This window comes from Camelus ferus, chromosome 4 (genome assembly GCF_009834535.1).
Source record: "Camelus ferus isolate YT-003-E chromosome 4, BCGSAC_Cfer_1.0, whole genome shotgun sequence".
NCBI classification, from domain to species: Eukaryota; Metazoa; Chordata; class Mammalia; order Artiodactyla; family Camelidae; genus Camelus; species Camelus ferus.
In genome coordinates, this window is record NC_045699.1 from 61563642 (window position 1) to 61582093 (window position 18452).

At 46.6% G+C, this 18452-nt stretch overlaps 1 protein-coding gene across 2 annotated transcripts in view; it reads right to left on the bottom strand.

The window, feature by feature from the left end:
- Positions 1–18452, bottom strand: part of BRINP1 (BMP/retinoic acid inducible neural specific 1) — a 602568-nt gene that overhangs the window by 100985 nt on the left and 483131 nt on the right. For both annotated transcript variants that reach the window (XM_032478306.1, XM_032478305.1), the window contains one exon: positions 11308–11575. In XM_032478306.1, the coding sequence (XP_032334197.1) occupies positions 11308–11525 (218 nt within the window). In that variant the 5' untranslated portion in view covers positions 11526–11575. The remainder of the gene's footprint in view (positions 1–11307; positions 11576–18452) is intronic.

Genomic DNA, 18452 nt, shown 5'->3' on the forward strand with positions numbered 1-18452 from the left:
ACCTAGGGAGATAAAAATCACTGAGGCTTTAAGAGCATCTTGAAATAAAAAAGCACAGGATCACCACTTTAGGGTATAAAAGTTCAAAGTCTTTTTACACAACAGCCACAGAGGTTCGCGACCTGACCCCCGTCTGATTTCTCTGGCCTGCATGCTAACATTTCTCTGCCTATCACTCACTCACACCGATTCACCTGCAGGTCCCAGAACAAGTCTGCCCCTCAAAACACACACACACACACACATACACACACACACACACACACACACACACACACACACACAGTGCTCTCTACCTTCCTTTGCCTAACTCCTTCATCCAGATCTTAAATTAAAAAAAAAAAAAAGCTTTTTTTTTTTCTCCTTTAAAGCCTCTCTTAATCTTGCAAGACTAACTTCAGTGCCCTTTCTTTGCCCTAAGACTTCATTTCTTGCTTCTTTCCCTGCACTCCCCATCAGAGGTAGCAATTGCGTTGTTTACTGTCTGTCTCTCCCCAGCTACGTTTAGCGCCCTTGAGGGCACAGATCAGTAAGGCTTTGGTGTCATTAGAGGCTAACGCAGTCCCTGCACATGATAGGGACTCAACAAATATAGGCTGAATTAACGCCCAGGTGAGCAGTTCCTTTCCAAATCAGACAGTCCCAAACCATTCAGTAGTGCGGACCTCCATATCATTTATACGCAACCTCTTTTTCTCACACGAGCCACACTCCCCCATCAATGTGGTAGAAAGCCAGGTGTCACACTAGAGTCACAGAGAGGCTGTCACAAGTGCTCAGGGCTGGAGGTCGCTGGCCTTCTGTCAACAAGGCTGTGGTTTGAGGCAAAGCAGACTTACCCCCACCACGGGCACACACCCAGCGCCTCCTGTAGCTGGTGATTGCGGTGAAGGTGTTTGGGTGAGAAGCCATCCCTGGGGGACCAATGTCTCCTGAGCCATCCACATGGAAGACAACCTGGCAGGCACGGCGCAGCGGGACCTGGAAGATGAGATGTCCCAGACTGCTCCCATCACCTGAGCTGATTAATAAATTAGATGCTTGCAAATCATGGGACGTGGACTGTTTCCATGAATCAACTCATGCTGATCACTTAAGAATACTTTGCCAGTGCATAGGCAGTAGATTCCTGCCACGTGTGCCGCGGTGTCAGAAATCTTTCTCTCTGTGGTTCTCTTTCCATATTTCCCTCCTACCAAGTGTCTTCTTAGTATCAGAATGGGGCTATGCTGCCTTCTTGAGCACCTAGGCCACAGTGCACAGAAGTCAAGCACCCCTCTGATGGTTGGAGGTCTCCTGCAAGCCTTCTCAGAGTTTTACGGTTGAATTTCCAGGTATGAGTGCTTCAAACACAAAAGGGTAATTTGTTTCAGTGACCAGTCCTCAAACACTTGCTCTCTGCTAAATGGGACCGTTTGTTATCTTTTTAAATCTTCACAACAATCTTAGAATGTATCCCTGTTTTACAAGTGGAGAAACTGAGGTTCAGAAAGTTTAAGTAACACACCAGGATCTCATGGGTAAGAAGCAACAGAGCCAAGATTTCCACCAAGGTCTGCCTGAGCCTAAAGACTCGCTCTGCACCACGAAGCTTTAGCGGCTGTTTTAGGGTTCGCATCGGCTGAGATGCTGACTTGTGGCTGGAAGTTTCCATAGAAGACAAGTCAGGTGCAGATATAGGGCCAGATGCAAAGCCTTCCTCCAGCCAGTCTGGGAATCCACTGCTAATGAGACCCAGTCATTCTCATGCCCAGAAGGAAGGACTTGAGAAATAAAGAAATAGCCCGGAGGCAGAAACCTCGGAGTTCTGGTTCCTGTCCTAAGAGACACAAAGGCATCCAGCAGCTGGAGAACTCTCCAGTAAAGAATGCATCCTGCCACAGGGTGCCGGGAACGGAACTGGGGCAGGTATGCCCGGATGCAGCCCGGGTTGGTCTGAAGCATCTCTGTTGGTGGACCTGAGTGGCACTTGGTTAGTGAACTTCATCTTTATCAACTTTGTCTTGGCTCCAGTGCCCTCCCTCTTCCCTGAATCCCTTCCACAGCTTTCCAATCCTTCTCTCTTACTCCCTTCCACGCATTCCTCACGCTGCAGCCAGAGCAGTGTTTCTAAATGTAAAAGCAGACCGTGTCAATCTCAGGTTGCAAACTGTTCTTGTTTTTCTGTTGCCCCTCAGATAAGGCACCAGGTTCTAACCTGCTTAACCTGAACCCACGGCAAACTCTGCTCATCCAGCATAGCACAACTTTCCTCTGAGCCAAAATGTAGCCACAACAGAGACTCAACGTCAGTGTTTTTCAAACTGCAAGGCCCGCCCCATTCGTGGAGGTGGAAATCAATTTTGCTGGTAGGCACCAGCATTTTTTAAAAATAAACAAATCAGAAGGGAATAGATTATATTAGAAGAGAATAGAGCAGAAATATCAAGATGCATTGCAGGGAGGAAGGTTTAAGATTTTCTTTTTTTTTCCATGAGTTTCCATTTCAATGACATATCTTGATATCTCTAGGTTTATTAAGTGTCCATGTAAAATGTATTTTTTAGCATGAGTTAGGTCAAGAAGTGTAAAAACAAAACGAACAAAAACCACTGCTCTAAAGAGATACGTACTAACACTCTGACAATTAACGAGAGTTTGAAGGTTGCTTGAAATCAATTTGCCATCCTAAATTCCTTTCGTTTTTGGCTCTCAGCTCCCATCCAGCCTTATTTCCTACCATCACTGCAGGAGTACCCCCTGAAACCATGGACAGTATGCAACACTATATATTATATACTATGCCTTTTTTCCTATGCTTATATACCTTTGATAAAGTTTGATATATAAACTACAGTAAGAGAGTAACAATAATAACTAATAATAAAATAGAACAATTATAATAATATATTATAATAAAGTTATATGAATATGGTCCCTCCCCCTTTCTTTCTCTATCAATATCTTATGATCCAAAAGTAATGCCTTTTCCAACTTAACTAAGCATTTGTCATGCACTCTGGCCATCACTTTTGCAGTTTAAATTTCAACAGCAAAGCTAGCACGAACCTCTTTTTTTTCCTTCCTCACAATTTCATGGATGGAAGATTCTTTCTTACCATAAATCTTAGCAACCTCGGCATATGATTCTTCTTCTTTCTGTATTAAGTTGAGAACTTTCACCTTTTCACTGAAAGGAAGCACTTCACCGTGTCTCTATGACATATTTGAATTGCCAGCATCACCACACTTGCACCTGGGGGCCATTATTAAGTCAAATAAGGGTTCCTTGAACACAGCACTGAGATTCCAAGACAGCTGATCTGATAACCAAGATGGCTACTGACTAACAGGAGGGGATTCCACTGGACAAAGGGACAATTCAGGTCTCGGGAGGGACAGAGCTGGACAGTGCGAGATTTCACCATGCTCCTCAGAGCGGCGTGCAATTTAAAATTTTTGAATTATTTCTGGCAGTTTTCCATTTAATGTTTTTGGACTGTGGTTGACTGTGAGTAACTGAAACCACTGAACGTGAAACTTTGGGTAAGAGGAGACCGTTGCGTTACTCAAAACACACTCACACACAAAGACTTGGAGGTCCAGGCTTTCTTCTGCCTCCCTGCCTTTGCAGGCGCTGTTCCACCTGCCTGGGTGCTTTTCTCTCCACCACCTTCCTATAACATCCTAAGCCTCCTTGGAGACTGACTCTGGTACCCCTCCCTCTAGGGTGCCTGCCTAGACTTGTCTTTTTCACGTATCCTTCCCCAGATTCATGATCCCAATGCCAAGGGCAGTTCCTCTCCCCACTCCCAAACACAGCACCCAGGTTATTGATCAATCAGGGAACTTAGCAAATGGCAGTGGGGTGATTTGCCTGTCAATCTATTTTCCCCAAGAGACGTTGAGTTCCTTGAGGTCAGGGATCAAGTCTTTTCTCTCCGTGTCTCCAGGGAGCTGTTGCTGAACCTGGTCAGTGGGAATCTGGAGATCGGTAAACATACTTCAAGGAATGAATGAGTGGCAGGTGCTCCAGACCATGGATCCCATCCCTTTCTTTCTTCCCTGGCCAAGATTTGGGGCACAGAGTCTGAAGCCCCAAGGGCTTGTCTTCATTATCTGCCTAATTCCCGCAGTCTTAACAATCGCCATATTTGACGTCAGTTTAAAGACCCTGTGTCAGTCTGTCCTTTTGAGGGAGGTGTGCAAAAGCCAGTCCATTTTCAGACACTGCTCCTGACTAAAGCTGGACAATTGCTCTACAGAGACTGCAGCAAAGAAAGGTCTGCAGCTCACAAAAGTCAGTTCAGTAATAACGTGGGAGCAAAGAGGTAAAGTGCAGCAAAGGCAGCAATTTGGTAGCAATAAAGCTATTGGTCTTGGAAGTGGAAGATCAATTTTAAATAATCGAAGATTATCTCTGAATTGACACCAAGTGGCCTGGAGGATGTTTGCTGGCTATCCCTCCTCGTCCGTCTCTATTCAGGGAGAGCTTGACCGGAAATTTGGGCTAAATGAAGGAAAAGGTCGGGGCAAAGGCTCTAAGTGGCTGAAATTGACAAGGGCAAACATGGGACAGCGTCCGAGTCTCGTCTTCTTTTGAGCCCACTTGGCATGCTCTTAAAGGAAGAGAAAGTAGGTAAAGGCACTTTGTCCAGGCTGGTTTTAACAGTGATGTCTCAACGTCTCAGCTCCCAAGGTAGGCATACTGCAGTCAGCGGACAAGGTCACCAAATCTCCCAGAACTCCTGGAGGGATGGAGGCTTTTTATTTCCGGAGTAGAGCACTAGTTTGCTTTAAATGCTACTTTTCTGCAGCAGGACACAAAAACTGATTCACCTTCCTTAATGCATCAACTGCCCCCCTGGTCTGAGATCATGCCTAAAAACATGGAAAATCCCTTCCCCTTTGGTCCTGCAGCCAGACTTTTTGGGAACCCAGCCGTTGCACTGGTTGGGGCCTGTATTTCCGCCATTCCAACTCAAACTCACGATGACCAAAATCTAAGACCATTTATCCTAATATCATTCCCATCATCCCTTTTCCGTGTTTTTTTTTTCCCCCCAAATACTTGCTCCAGAGCAAGGTTTCTCAACCTCTATGCTACTGGCATTGTGAGCCAGCTAATTCTTTGCTGCAGAAGGCTGTCTCCTCATCCTAGGATGTTCAGCAGTCTCCCTCATCCCTGGCTCTAACCATCAGATGCCAATAACACCTGCCCCCACCCCTGACATTTCCAAATGTCCCATTTGGAAGCAAAACCACCCCTGATTGATAATCACCACCTTAAGTTTTATCTGGAAAACATTTTTTAACATTGCACTGAACCAGAGTTCCATGTCATATACTTCAAGAAATACTGATTTCAACTAATTTTTGCCACACTAAGAGATACCATGTGATATCAAGGTTCTATCTGGAATCCAGAGCTTGGCGGTTTTCTTTCAAGTTCAACCACAAGCATCCTAACGGTGGCGTGGTGGACTTCTCTCTCACCACCTCATGTCTGTAAGCTCCTCAAAAGCAGAGACCTGTCTACCTGATACAGATACAGCATCAACTATCCTGTGTACAGCAACCAGCAAACCTAGGTGCCCAAGATATACCCTTGAATGATCTCTGGACCAGGACCACATCTCATTCATGTCAGTAGAACCATCCACCCAGCCCCATGCATTTAGTGAAGCAGCTTTACCACAAAACCTACTACATCTATTTTTGTGAAACACGTGAAGGAACCACCAAGGTAGTGGATTAGAACTAAGATTCACGCAACTCTGAAATAAATATGCCAGTTAGGCAATCAGACTTGGTTTACCAATATTTGATTTACACTCAACTTTCAGGTACTTATTCAAGGCTCAAAGGAAGGTACACCATAAGCCACAAACCACTTGCTCTGAAACCTGGAGGGGAAATCACTCAATAGGAAACCACCTTTTGTGGCACAGTGACCGTCATCATCGGGGTCCCGCCTCCCCTTCCCCGACTCTCCGAAACCAAAGCTTACAAAGGGTACCGCAATTCTCCTTTTAAATTCACCTCTGGAATAACTGCCAAATTGACAGCAACTACTGATGGTCCCCAAGTCAGGAAAAGATAAACAGAAAAGTAAAACCCCAAAAGGCGGTGGGAACACAGGAAACACTCTTTGGACCAAAGTGACTTTCAAATTATCATGAGAAGAAAAGGAATCATTTCTGGTAACACAACCAGCTCTCTGAGGTCATGGAGGGAACGGCATTTGTGCAAAATTCCAAGCTCTGTTTGCTTGATAGCTAAGTTACTTCTGGCCACAATGACTCAAGGCGTTTAATATTGTTTCCATTTCACAGATGAGGAAACTAAGTCTCAGAGAGGTTACACCTTGCTCATGGTCAACGGAAACCTCTCCATATTTGGGAAACCTCTCCATATTTGGTCATAAACTAAGTAAGTAAGAACTGAGAGAGGGTTATGACCAAACAGAGTTCAGGGCTCAGGCTGTGAAGTCTCCGAGCCCTGCTTTTGCTTCCTAACTCGGCTGCTTCCCAGACATGTGATGTGAACCATCTCCTTCATCACTAGGTACCTTAGTTTCCTCACTGGGAATATGGACAAGACTAGTATTTCCCTCACAGAATGGAGGTGAGTATTTAGCAATTAATATATGTATGGGCTTAACAGAAAGTGAAAATTTTATCGGAATAATGATTTAGAACCTTAATGGAAAAAAATCTCCAGATCTAAGAACATTTAAGTTTTACAAAGCATCACATCAAGCTGACCTCATCTAAACAGGTAGGTAGGACAGATGCCATCAGCCCTGTCTACGGAGAAGAATGCAGAATATCTGAGCAGTTATTATCCATACCTATCTGCAGAATGACAATTGTTGGCTTTCTCTCTCTTTTTTCCCTGAGTCTTCCACCCCCATCTCTGAGCTTGGTGAAGGAGGAGATGGACACTGCAGGTCGTGGGTGTGTGTGTCGGGGGGTGTGTATGTATATGAGTTTTACTGTTTTCCTTTGGTCATCTCTGTATTACCAAATCACAGCAGTTTACAGAATATGATTGGCGTTAAGTTCTAAAGCAATGGATGGATGAATGAGTGAATGATGCACGAATAAATCTGCCCAGGGATGAGAAATTTAGAAAGTGGTTCCAGAATAAAAAAAAATTTTTAATTAAAAAAAAGAATAACTTGAGCCTCCAGACTCCAAGTCCAGAGTCCTCTCCAGTACTCCATGCTGTAATTTCAAATGACAACATTTCACGGAATCACAGAATTTCAGGGAAGGAAAGGAACTTGGAGACTATCTTAGCAAATATTCCCATTTTACAGATGAGAAAACAAGAACTCAAAGAAGTACCATGACTTGGCCAAAATCACACATCTGGGAGGCAGGCGAGCTGAGCCAGCACCCAGATTCTCAGCCTCCAAGATCAGTGAGGCTGCCGCTGCCCCCTAGTGGATTGGATTCCAGAGCCGAGAACTCCCCCAGCCTCTGTGCGTCTGCTCAGACTTATGAGCGACAGAGCATGAACCTCGGGCACCCACACTACTGTTTGTGCACACATTATTGCTCAGTTTGTGAAGCCACACAGGAGAAGACTTATGCTGGGATTTAATTTGAAAGGTTCTCGTCATGGCCAGGGGCACTGGCTCCCTACCAAGACTCCATGAGCCGAAGCCAGACTGCCTGCTTATGCCTGAGGACAGAGATGGCCCGAACCCACTTAAGTGAGGAGGGGAAGACTTCCTCCCAGATCACTCTGGGTCCCAGCCTGGGTCTTAAGGTCAGGGGACCTGGCCGAAGCTGGAGTTCTAAGACATTTCAGAAAGGCATCAGACAATCTGGCACGTTCTGGTAGTAAAGCCTTTCTTTTGTGATGCAAATGTCAAGTTTCTAATGTGCTCCATCCAGGCCAGTACACAGGAAGACACACGAGAAATCACGTGTGGACATGCCTTAGTGTGTCAGCAAAGCGGTGAAGACAAAATGTCAGTTGACAGCTGCCCCAGTGAACACTTTCTGGCTGGCTTTTGCTCTGGTCTGAACCTGGTCCAGATGAGTACACCTCTCTGAGCTTCTATTTGTATGTGTGTCCAGGTAAAGAGGCGCCCCACCTAACCTTTGCACATAATAGGTTCCAAATCAATGCTTATGATCCCCCAGTGATGTCTGTCCTGCACTTTTTCTTTTAGAGCACTTGTGTGTGTGTTTAATTAATGCGATCCTGTGGGAGCAAGGACCGTGTTTGTTTTACTCACCATTGTGTCATCTGCCTTGAACACAGCGCTGGGCCTGGAACTGGTGCTTAATAATTATTTGAGGATTAAATAAAGGAAGGAAGGAATAACTAGATGACCAGGGGCCTGACTTCTGGGTTAAACTCCACTATTTAATTAACCATGTGACCTTGGTTTAATCTTACACTTAATTTTAGAGCTAGAAAGGACCTTAGAAATCCGCTTGGTGGATGATTGTAAACTTTGTGTTAGCAGTGGCTTCCAGAGAAAAGCATGGGTGAAATCTGAACACAAAAGCAGGTGCAAACCTTCTTCGGCAGAAGGGCTGTGTGAGGCCTGGGGTCCTGCCGGATCACCCCCGCCTCCCTGTACTACTGTGACTTCTATGTCTTCTTTCATCCATCCTCAAGATTTCAAAAAGCAAAGCACTGATCCACATCAAGCCTGTCATTTGATAGATGAGGAACGTGGCATCTGGTGGGGGGGAGGAAGCTGGCCTACCGTCACAAGACCAGAGCCTGGAGAGCTGGACCGAGGACCCAGATGTCCTGACCCCAAACTCATTAGCAACTTTTTACTTCTCATCTTTTCTAAACCTCCCCCCAAAATGTTTACAGAGAGGTTGGGAGGGAAAACCTTCGTACGAGCCCTTTCAGAGCCCCGAAACGCTCTACATTTGGAAGCCATGCTGGGGCGGGGGTGGGGGAGCGGGGACACGTAGCTCAGTGGTTGAAAGGAGGACTCTGGGGTCAGATGCATCAGTGTTTGGGCCCCAGCTCCACTCCTTAGCGATGGATGAGCGAGGGCCATGCAGTCGACCTCCCCGTGTCCTGGTTTTCTAGCATTGCTCAGCCTCAGAGAGGATGTCGTGAGAATCGAATGCCCTCCCTTCATGGCGCATCCAAAGTGTTCAAAAAAGGCTACCAGTGTGGAGAATTCTGCATCTGCAGTTCAACCCTGGGTATCCATTTAAGTATACGTCGCTTCAACAGCAATCACGAGGACACAGCAATCATCTAACGTGCACAAGGGCTCCCTTATAACACCCCGGTAGAGCCCTCACCATGTCCTATTATGACTGCTTGTCTTCAAGCCAACTTTTTTCCAGTGCCAACCCCAGGGCCAGGCACACAATAGTTGCTAAGATACGTTTGTAAACAATGAATGGATGCCTGTAGTGCTGGCAAACTCATCATCAGACTCTGTTTCCAGTCCAGGCTCCACCTTTCCTTGGCTACGGAACTATCCCAGTCACTTCTCTCCTGATCTTGAAAATGGGAATATGGGCCCTCGTCCTCCCAACCTTAAAGTGTCCTCAGGAGGCTCAAGTGTCAGAGGAAGCCACATATAAAGCCAAGAGGATGTTATTAGCTGACAAAACACCAACAGAGTAAGAAATCTAGACCTTTATTCTTCTGTTCCCCTAAATCCAGCATCTCAAGCCTGCATCTTTCCGAGGCCCAGGGACTTCAGGTATGTGCGTGTTCTGTGGAGTAATCAGTGAGCACCCAGACTTGGTTTAGGCCTGTTCACACACAGCAATGGCCAGAAACAATGTCAAGGATCTAAATTTTAAGCTAAGTAGGTAACTATGGTTCTTGGGTGGGCTTAGGAATAGCTCTGCCAAGGGGTAACCCATTAAGTCAATAATCGTATCTTTGGAATTCCGAGATTCTTCTCTTGTGAAAGAAAAAAATGTCTTATATTTCTCATCCTTGGGCTTTTTCTCTTTTTCCTACACACCCCATATTCATTTCCCCCTGTCTTCCTGCTGGTCATCATGCCCGGAGCACATTTCCCGCATCACTCTCTGATTATTTACCAGTCTTCAAGGTTCACAGAAAGTTCATCTTGCACAGATGGAACCATTGCCAAGACCACAATCACTAGAGGGCCAACTTTCAAACTAGGGTTTGAATATTTCACCCAGCATCACAGGCATTTGCAACTGATTGTGATTTCGTGAATCATCCACCCCCAGTGCACAATGTCACACAATGTGCAAAGGAGACATGCCCATGTTCATGTTGAATACGTAGAAGACTTACGGCCTGAATTCATGGCTTCCTGGCTGCAGGTTAGGATTCTTTCCTCCACCATGCTTCCTCGCTCTCCTATTCTAATTGGCTCAGAAGTACTAGAGTTTGACTTTCTTCTCTGACCTCAAGACCACGACTACAGCTCTAGAGATTTCTGCATTCTCCAACTGAAGTCCACAATATTGTTTGCGTGCTTATAAAGCAGAATAAAAAATCGCTCTGGGGATCCAGAAATGAATCTTATGGAAGTCCTGGCCTCATGGAGCTTCCAGTTAGGTGAGAAGGATGTACAAGAATGCACTCTAATTCCAAATGGTTGACAACTAAAGAGGGATAAGTGTACAGAGCTGTGGAAACATCAAAGAGAGGGTGATGGCGTGGAGTGGGGAGAGGCTAAGAAGGTTTCAAAAAGGGACTTGGCCAAATTTTGGGCTAAGTCCTTTTTGGACGAGTAGGATTCCAATCGGCCCAAAACTGCTCAGACTTGCTCAAGAAAGAGTTGCTCCTTGAATGTCCCTGCTTGTTGCCAAATGTGTGGATATGTTTGTGTAGGATTGGTTTATCAATAGCATCGCAAAACAACACTGCCTACACCTGACGTAAGGGACTGAAAACACTGTGCCTGTGAATCCCAATGAACAGGGTTTGACTCCCAGTCCCACCACTCACTGACTATGACTTTAGACAAGTGATTTCGCTTAGCTGAAGCTCAGTTACCTCATTTATAAAGTAGAGAAGACAAATAGGACCTAGCTCTGATGGTTCTTATAAGGCTTAAATGAGATCCTGCACACAGAGAACTAAGCACCACTCCCAGCGCACAGTAAGTACTCAAAAAAAAATTAGCTATTCACGCTCTCCTTGTCATTGCTACTCTCTTGTGCGATGTAATGCAAATTAATAAATTCATTAGTTGATCAATTAATTACAAATGAAAGCATGCATAACACCCTTGGCCCAGGCACTCTTCCATCCAGCAAGGTCCATGCCAATGCAGGACCCCGCAAAAAGCACTCAAGGAATGAAAGGCAAGGGTTAGCTGAGCCCAGATCTTACCTGTATATTTTATATCGGGTTGTAAATCCCTGACGGTGTCTTTCCACAAAGGAAAGGTAGCTCCTGGAGTGGTGGAAAGGCCCCCTGTCTGAAATAAGCCAATCAAATTCCTTGGAGACATGTTGGTCTGTCCCAACTGGTTCCTGGTGGGAGGGCTGCACTGAGATACGGCCCCATACAAACAGGAAGTAGAGGAGCTCAACAAACCTCCAGTTCATGCTTTTCTGCCGGCCTTTTTCCTCTCATTCTTGCTCCATTCTGTGGAGTCCTGGGGAGAAAAGAATTAAAAAAAAAAAAAAAAAAAAAAAAAAAAGAGCGAGAGAAAGAAACAGGAAGCAAAAGAGGGAGAGAAAAAAGGGGAGGGGAAGCAAAATAAAAGGAAGAGAGAGAAAGACAAAGGGAAATTTTTAAAATGCTGCTAACACAAGCCTTCATCATAACACCTTACATCAGTAGGGTGGGGCAGGGTTTACAACAGTCAGCGCGGTTTCTGGTTAAGAGCAGGGCACCTATGGATCCCCAGGCTCCTTCGTTGTCCACGTGTTGTGTGAACATGCGTGAACGTGTACAGACTGTTTCACCTCTTAGGGATGCAAAATAGAGGACGGTCGTAAGTGCCTTTATCTTGGCACTTGGCACATCGTAGATATTCAAGGCATCCGTGTTGAAAGAATGAGTGAAATGAACGTATGCAGAAACAGTGTCATACAGCCAGGAAGGAACCTGGAGACAGAACTCCAGTGTCCGCCCTCTGCTATCTTCGCAAACAACCCGAATCTCGTAACAGGGACTCAGTTAATGAGAATTCCTTTCTCTCCTCTTCTCACACAGACACGGACCCACTGAGCACACGCATTGTGTTTGCACTATCAGGTGGCTGCACAAAGTCTCAGGGCAAGCAGATCGCTAGATACAAGCAGAGAAATGGGGACGCAGCCAAACAGCAGGAATTGGGCAAAAAAGAGGGCACAGGCCAAATACAGGAGACCACACATCATGTAAACACCTGGGCTCCCTGGGCAAACAAAGACAAGCAGGAACCTCTGGGCTGATAAGCAGCCACACATTTTGGAGTGACAAGCAGCCTGGAGGCCAACAAAGAAAGGTGGGAAAAGGCAGGACTCTCCAGTGTCTGAATGTAACCTTTTGCTCATAATGCCCTCATTTCAATAAAATTAGCCTTGCAGATTAGAAGTACCCACCATGCATCGAGGCCATGACACTTCCCATCCAGACTAAATAAGGACAAAAATCCCTCCTCCCTTTGGGAAGGTGGAGATGGGATGGAAATCAGGGAACAGGACCCCAAACCCCTCCCTCTCTGGTGAATATTCCACCATTTATTTTTACACTCTGTGTAACTAACTTGCCAGAGAAACTCAGGGCAGCCGCTCACCTGAGCCTTCCCGCTCTCCCCTTGAGAGTGTACTGTCCATCCCTTAATAAATCCTCACTTCACTTTCTTAACCTCTCTTTCTCGCCTCTGAATTCTTTCTGCGATGAGACAGGAACCTAATCACCATGATCATGACTCTCTGGTTGGCCACCTTACAGATGAAGAGTTTGTGGAACTCTTCAGCGTCCCTTTCTGCAGTGGTAAGTGGGATGCCCCCTTTACCCCAAGGAAAACATAACTGGAGGATCCACCTCTCAGTGCCTCTGAACCTCAAGGTTCCCTTGTGTCCAGAAGGGGAACGAAAGGCCAAGGAACCAGATGGGGTCTTGCCCACCTCTTTTTTGAGTGGCAGCACAGTACAGGGCTGCCATGTTGGAGAAATGCTTAAGATGAAGGGAGAGCTTAGGTAGGGGCTCTCGTGGGAAGGAAGGAAGGAAGGAAGAGGAACCACAGGCCACGCCTAGCCTTTGGAAAATGGATAAGTTCCTTTTTATTATCACATCCTCCTCCTCCTGACTGGATTAACACTGTGCTGTCTGAGCCTCCCCCCACCCCCTTATTCCTGAAGAGCTGATCTTACTCTGCACTGAAAGGCAGGTTGGAATACAGGTTCCATCCCTTATAAACAGTAGCATTTCAGGCAAAGGATTTCACTTCTCTGAGTCTCAGCTTCCTGGTCCCTAACACGTGGTCATCAGCAGCACCTACACCCAGAACTAGTGTGCGAATGAAACGATGTATTTCACCCCGTTTATGTAAAGGGTCCCACGCGGTGCCTAACATTTTCAGGAAGTGCTCAATAGTCGGCATCCATGATGACGGGGATACAGACCGTGGCAAACGCTGATACTGATGACGGCCACCTACTCCCTGCTGGGGGTGTCTTTGCTCATACTGCCCCCACTGCCCCGCCAAGTCCTGTTTATCCTTCAGTAGCAAGTTGAAGTCAGGTCCTCAAAGGTCATTTCCTTTCTCTCTTCCTCTCAAGAAGTGTTGGTTGCTTCCTTGTCTGGGCTCTAATCGCTCCCTCACAGAACTGCGTGTTAGCGCTCACTATCTTCTATTACACTTGTTTGTTTCCGTGTCCGCCTCGTTCACTGGGCTGTGAGCCCTTAAGTGGCAAGAACCTTTAAAAGACAGTTTCTACTCGTGGCTGTGGCTGTGTGACTCGGGGCAGTCATATCGTCTCTCTAGATCTCAGATTTTTATGGCCACCATTTTAAAACATGGTGAGGACAAAACTATTCTATCAAATGTAAAAACCATATAGAAACATGAAGAAACAAGACACTTTCTTTGTCTACTTTTCCAGCTGAAAATGGGAAGAAAGTAAAGCTAAGCAAGAGGAAATCAAAAAGAGAGAGATAGGAATTTCCAACCCAATGGGCTATTTCCCTCTGCGGTCCAATTGCATCATTTTATGCCGAGTAGCTCCAGAAATCTACTTGGCACTGCAAGCCCCAGCTGTCGGGGGCAAAGGAGAGAGGCCCGGGAGCACAAGAGTGGGCTGGCAGAGCTGGGGCCTGAAGTTTTGTTCAGAGCCTAAAACAAAGCCGAACATGTTGAGTGCGGAACTGCAACAGCTCCAGCTGCCAAAACTGTCTGCCGGAGCCCACCTGAGTGGCCAGCGGGGGGGCGGAGGCGATTGTTCAGAGATCCCGGTGGGGAGCGACAACGCACGGAAGTCACAGCGTGTCACCCGCACAGCCCTTCCGCACAGCTTCTGCTGTAAGTGGGTGCAGGGTGGGAGCCTTTGCGAGAGTGCGTGGCTGTAAGACTGTTTGCAAGGGAGCAGAATTCACAACACTACCGCTTTCAAAAGTGAAACGAGGCCATACATGGAACAGCAGCGTGTGTGTGTGTGTGTGTGTGTGTGTGTGTGTGTGTGTGTGTGTAAGAGCGTGAGACCTCAGCCAGAGTCTGAGAATTAGCTGAAATTTGAAAGATCTAACCCAAGGCTCCCCCACTGGCAGCCATCTTGCTCCCTAAGGGACATCTCTGATTATCACAACTGAGGGGGCGCCCCTGGCATCCGGTGGGTACCGCATCCAGTGCACAGGACAGCCCCTCCCGCACAACAAAGTCTACTGGACTCAAAATGTCAGTGATGCAGAAGTTAAATTCTGCTCTAATCTAACTCTTTTTTTTTACAAGATCATGAACTGAGTGGCCGACTGGGTCAGACCCCTGTCTTCTGGCTCCTGGTTTTCATGCCGCCATGTTGCCTCCACGGGGCAGTGAGTGTATGTCCCTGCGTCTGAGCCGTCTTTGTAGTTGAGGCCTAAGACACAGCCTGCATCTCAGATGAGTGCTTCGTGGAAGAAACCTTAGAAAATCATAATAATCCACAGAAGGCTGAAAATGAAAGTGAAAGTTTCCAAGGGGTGTATTTTAACAGAAGTGGATATTTTGTTGGGCAAAACCAAGGACTCGTATGTATGTTACCTAAACGTTGTCCTATTGTGACCGACACTGTGGCTCCCATTCTGTAAACAAGCTCATATTTAGCACCAACTGTACTAGAGGTTCAGGTTAACAGAAGGGTCACATGATTGATATTTACGGAGCATCTATTGTGTACTTGGATCTAAAAGTGTCTGTTTTCTTGGTAGCAGCCAAGACACTCAGCACAGACCAGATGTTAACAGGTTTCTTCCTTGAGGTGGACACAGCTCTCTTATTTAATACGTGAGCCCCTTGGGACTTGGAGACACTAAATAACTTTCCCAAGCTCACAAGGCCTAAATATTAGATTCAGGAATCCAACCCACATAATATCTCATTACAAGGTGCGTATGGTTTGCACTACATCCACACCCTCACCCCATCCAGCTTAAATTACATCCTGCCCTCTAGAGATTCAAAATATGGTGGGGGAGTACACCCAGGCATGAGTAATTCTAATACGAAATATGCCGTTGTAAATACTAGAGCCAAAGAGAAGAGGCCAGTGGAAGTAGAGAGGCCAGAGATAATGTTTTTCAACCGAGAGATCCGGAAACGATCCTATGAAACAGGTGGTACTGGAGCAGGGCTTTAAATAGCTCGTGAGGTCTTAGTACACAGAGGTGAGGAAATGGGAATTCCGGAAGAGCAGGTAGCATCAAACAAGTCTCGGGGTGGGAGAGGGCAGAGTGATGGGGGGGTATGCCCAGGGTAGCACAAATGTGGCAGGGACTTGAGTGAGAATTTAGGACCCACAAAGGACCATCCATCGCCCGTTACCTCTCTCTGAACTCATCAAACAAGAGCTGTGTGTTTCATTTCCGTACTAAGGGCCATACGCTAAGGGCAGAGCATTGCGGATGTTCAATACTTTCATCCATCTACCCCGTTAGCTGGAAATTATATAGTGAACAGGGCGATTAGCTATTGGGTTGGGAGGCATAAACACACGAGCAGTGACTGACTCTATGTGTGATGGTGAGGATTTCTCTAAATAAAAGCAAAGCCGGTAAGAGGGGATTGAGGGTGAGGCTGCCGCTTCACACACAAGGGGTTCAGGAAGAGCTTCTCTGGTGAAGTCGTCTTTGAGCAGAGACCAGAAGAGAGTGAAAGACTGAGCATTGCAGAGCCTCAGGGAAAAAGAAACATCAGTGGAAGGGAAGGGAAGAGTGAGACCGGATTGCATTTGGATGTAGTCAGAGCCCGAGCTGGACTTCAATCTCCTGTAGAGAGCTTACAGTTTGGTTAGGATGCAGGTCAGTCTGAGGAAGGAAACCCTCATTAATTGAGCATTTACTACGTGCCAGAAACTGCACGTGTGGCTTTACACATGTGACCTCGTCACAATCCCGTGAGAGGTGACAGTCCCCATTTTATACGTGGAGGGGAGGGGAAACCGAGGTCCAGAAGGGATAAGTAACTAGTCCAACACCACAAAGCTAGTAAACGTCAGAGCTGGAACTGGAGGTTACGCTGCCCAAGTTAGGAGCCACTGACTACGGGCAGTTACCAAGAGCTCAGAATGTGGCTCGTCCAAGTGAAGACGTGCTGTAAGCATAAACTACCCGAGATCTCAAAGACTCAGAGTAACAGAATGTCATCTCACTGATATTTTATATTGGTCATATATAGAAATATTACTATTTGGGATGTACTGGAGTAAATAAACTATATCATTAAAATTCATTTCACCTCTTTCTTTTTGTTTTACTGTGGCTGCTAAACCTCTGCGATCACACATGTGGATGGTAGCCTGCTTCACTGGACAGCGCAGGGCTGGAATGAGCCTTTTCTGCTCTGTGACACCTCCCGGGAAGGTCACTCATCCATCTCTTTGTTCTTACTAACATTTGGAGAACCCAATCCACTCCCCCGACAACTGGTTGAGCGCTCGCCTCCTCCCTTCAAAATCAACGAACAAACAGACAATAAATATCTTACAAATGAAAGTTCCCATGCTCATGGCCACGCCTCTCCAACCTCACAGCCCAGAGACAGCCCTGGAGATCCACCACCATGCATTTCAGAGCTGCTGTTTTTTCAGGGGTCACAAAGGGACCTTCCTGCCACTGGGTTTTAGAGTCCATGAAAGAGAGGCTAGTTCTATTTCCTAGCCCTGTCCTTGACCCCACTGTGACCTCCCATGAGTCACGGGCTCACGGCTACACTGAGATGCCCTGGTCAGCGTGGAGGAGCACGCACAGATAGCACGAGGGGCCCGCAGCTAACTGCGCTATAGATAAGCCTGCAGTGTCATTCAGGGAAAGGGTTCAGCCCACACATTCTCTAATTGTTGCCATTGTAAATTATTTACATCCAAGGAGCACAAGAAGGCAAAAGAGAGGAGAGAGACTGGCCTTCCGGCAGCAGTTGTCACCAAGCTCCTCCTCTGGGGCCAGAGGGTGGAAGGGAATGCTTCCTCCATCCCCCACCCTCAGGGGCCCTGAGGCTGCTCACCGCTTCTGAGGTCACCCACAGTGCCTGCCTCCTGGGTCTGGACCCGCCTGATGAGCTCATCCAGGCTTCAACTCCTCAGCCTGGATCCCCAGGTAACACATCATCCAGACAAGACAGGAGATACCAAGCTGCACAGCCGGGTGACTTTGAGCGCGTGAATAAACGCCTTTACCTCGGGTTCCTCACTTGTAAATCGGGCAGTAACAGGAGGCTGAGTACCTCTTCCAGTACTCAGGGGTTCAGATAAGGGTACACAGGCGTTTAAATACAATTATTTTAGTCTCCATTTAAAAGTCCCTCTTAAATTCAGATAGGGATCAAACGGGACTTTAAACACAATTATTTTACTTTAAACACAATTATTTTAGTCTCGCTTTAAGTCAAAGACCAAGACAATAGCTATTCTATTCAAAAGAGGGGTGCATGACCGCTGAACAAGACTTAACAAAAAAGGTAGCCACAAGGCACTTTTTGAGATTCTTAGCCTCTCACCCACAGGATGACAGAAAGAGTGAGCCGTTGGGATCCCCATGGAGTTCGAGGGAGAGATGACAGCGTGCTGTGAATCGTCCTGTCCACTCCCACACAACTCAAGGCGGGAGTCAGGATAGAAGCCCTGCATCTCAAGCTTCCACAAGACCACACAAAGAACGAGCTAAATGTCCCCAGGAGCTTGGGGGGATATGGCAGATTGGGTGTCTGACTCACACTGCAGAAATCTAAAAAAAGAATTCTAAAGAGGGAATTCTAAAGGGGGCTGAAACCTGGCGGCAGAGTAGAAGCTGCAGACTGGAAAGTAAATGCTAAGCGCATGTGCAAAAGGAATGCTCCCCCTGTGGGTTGGAGG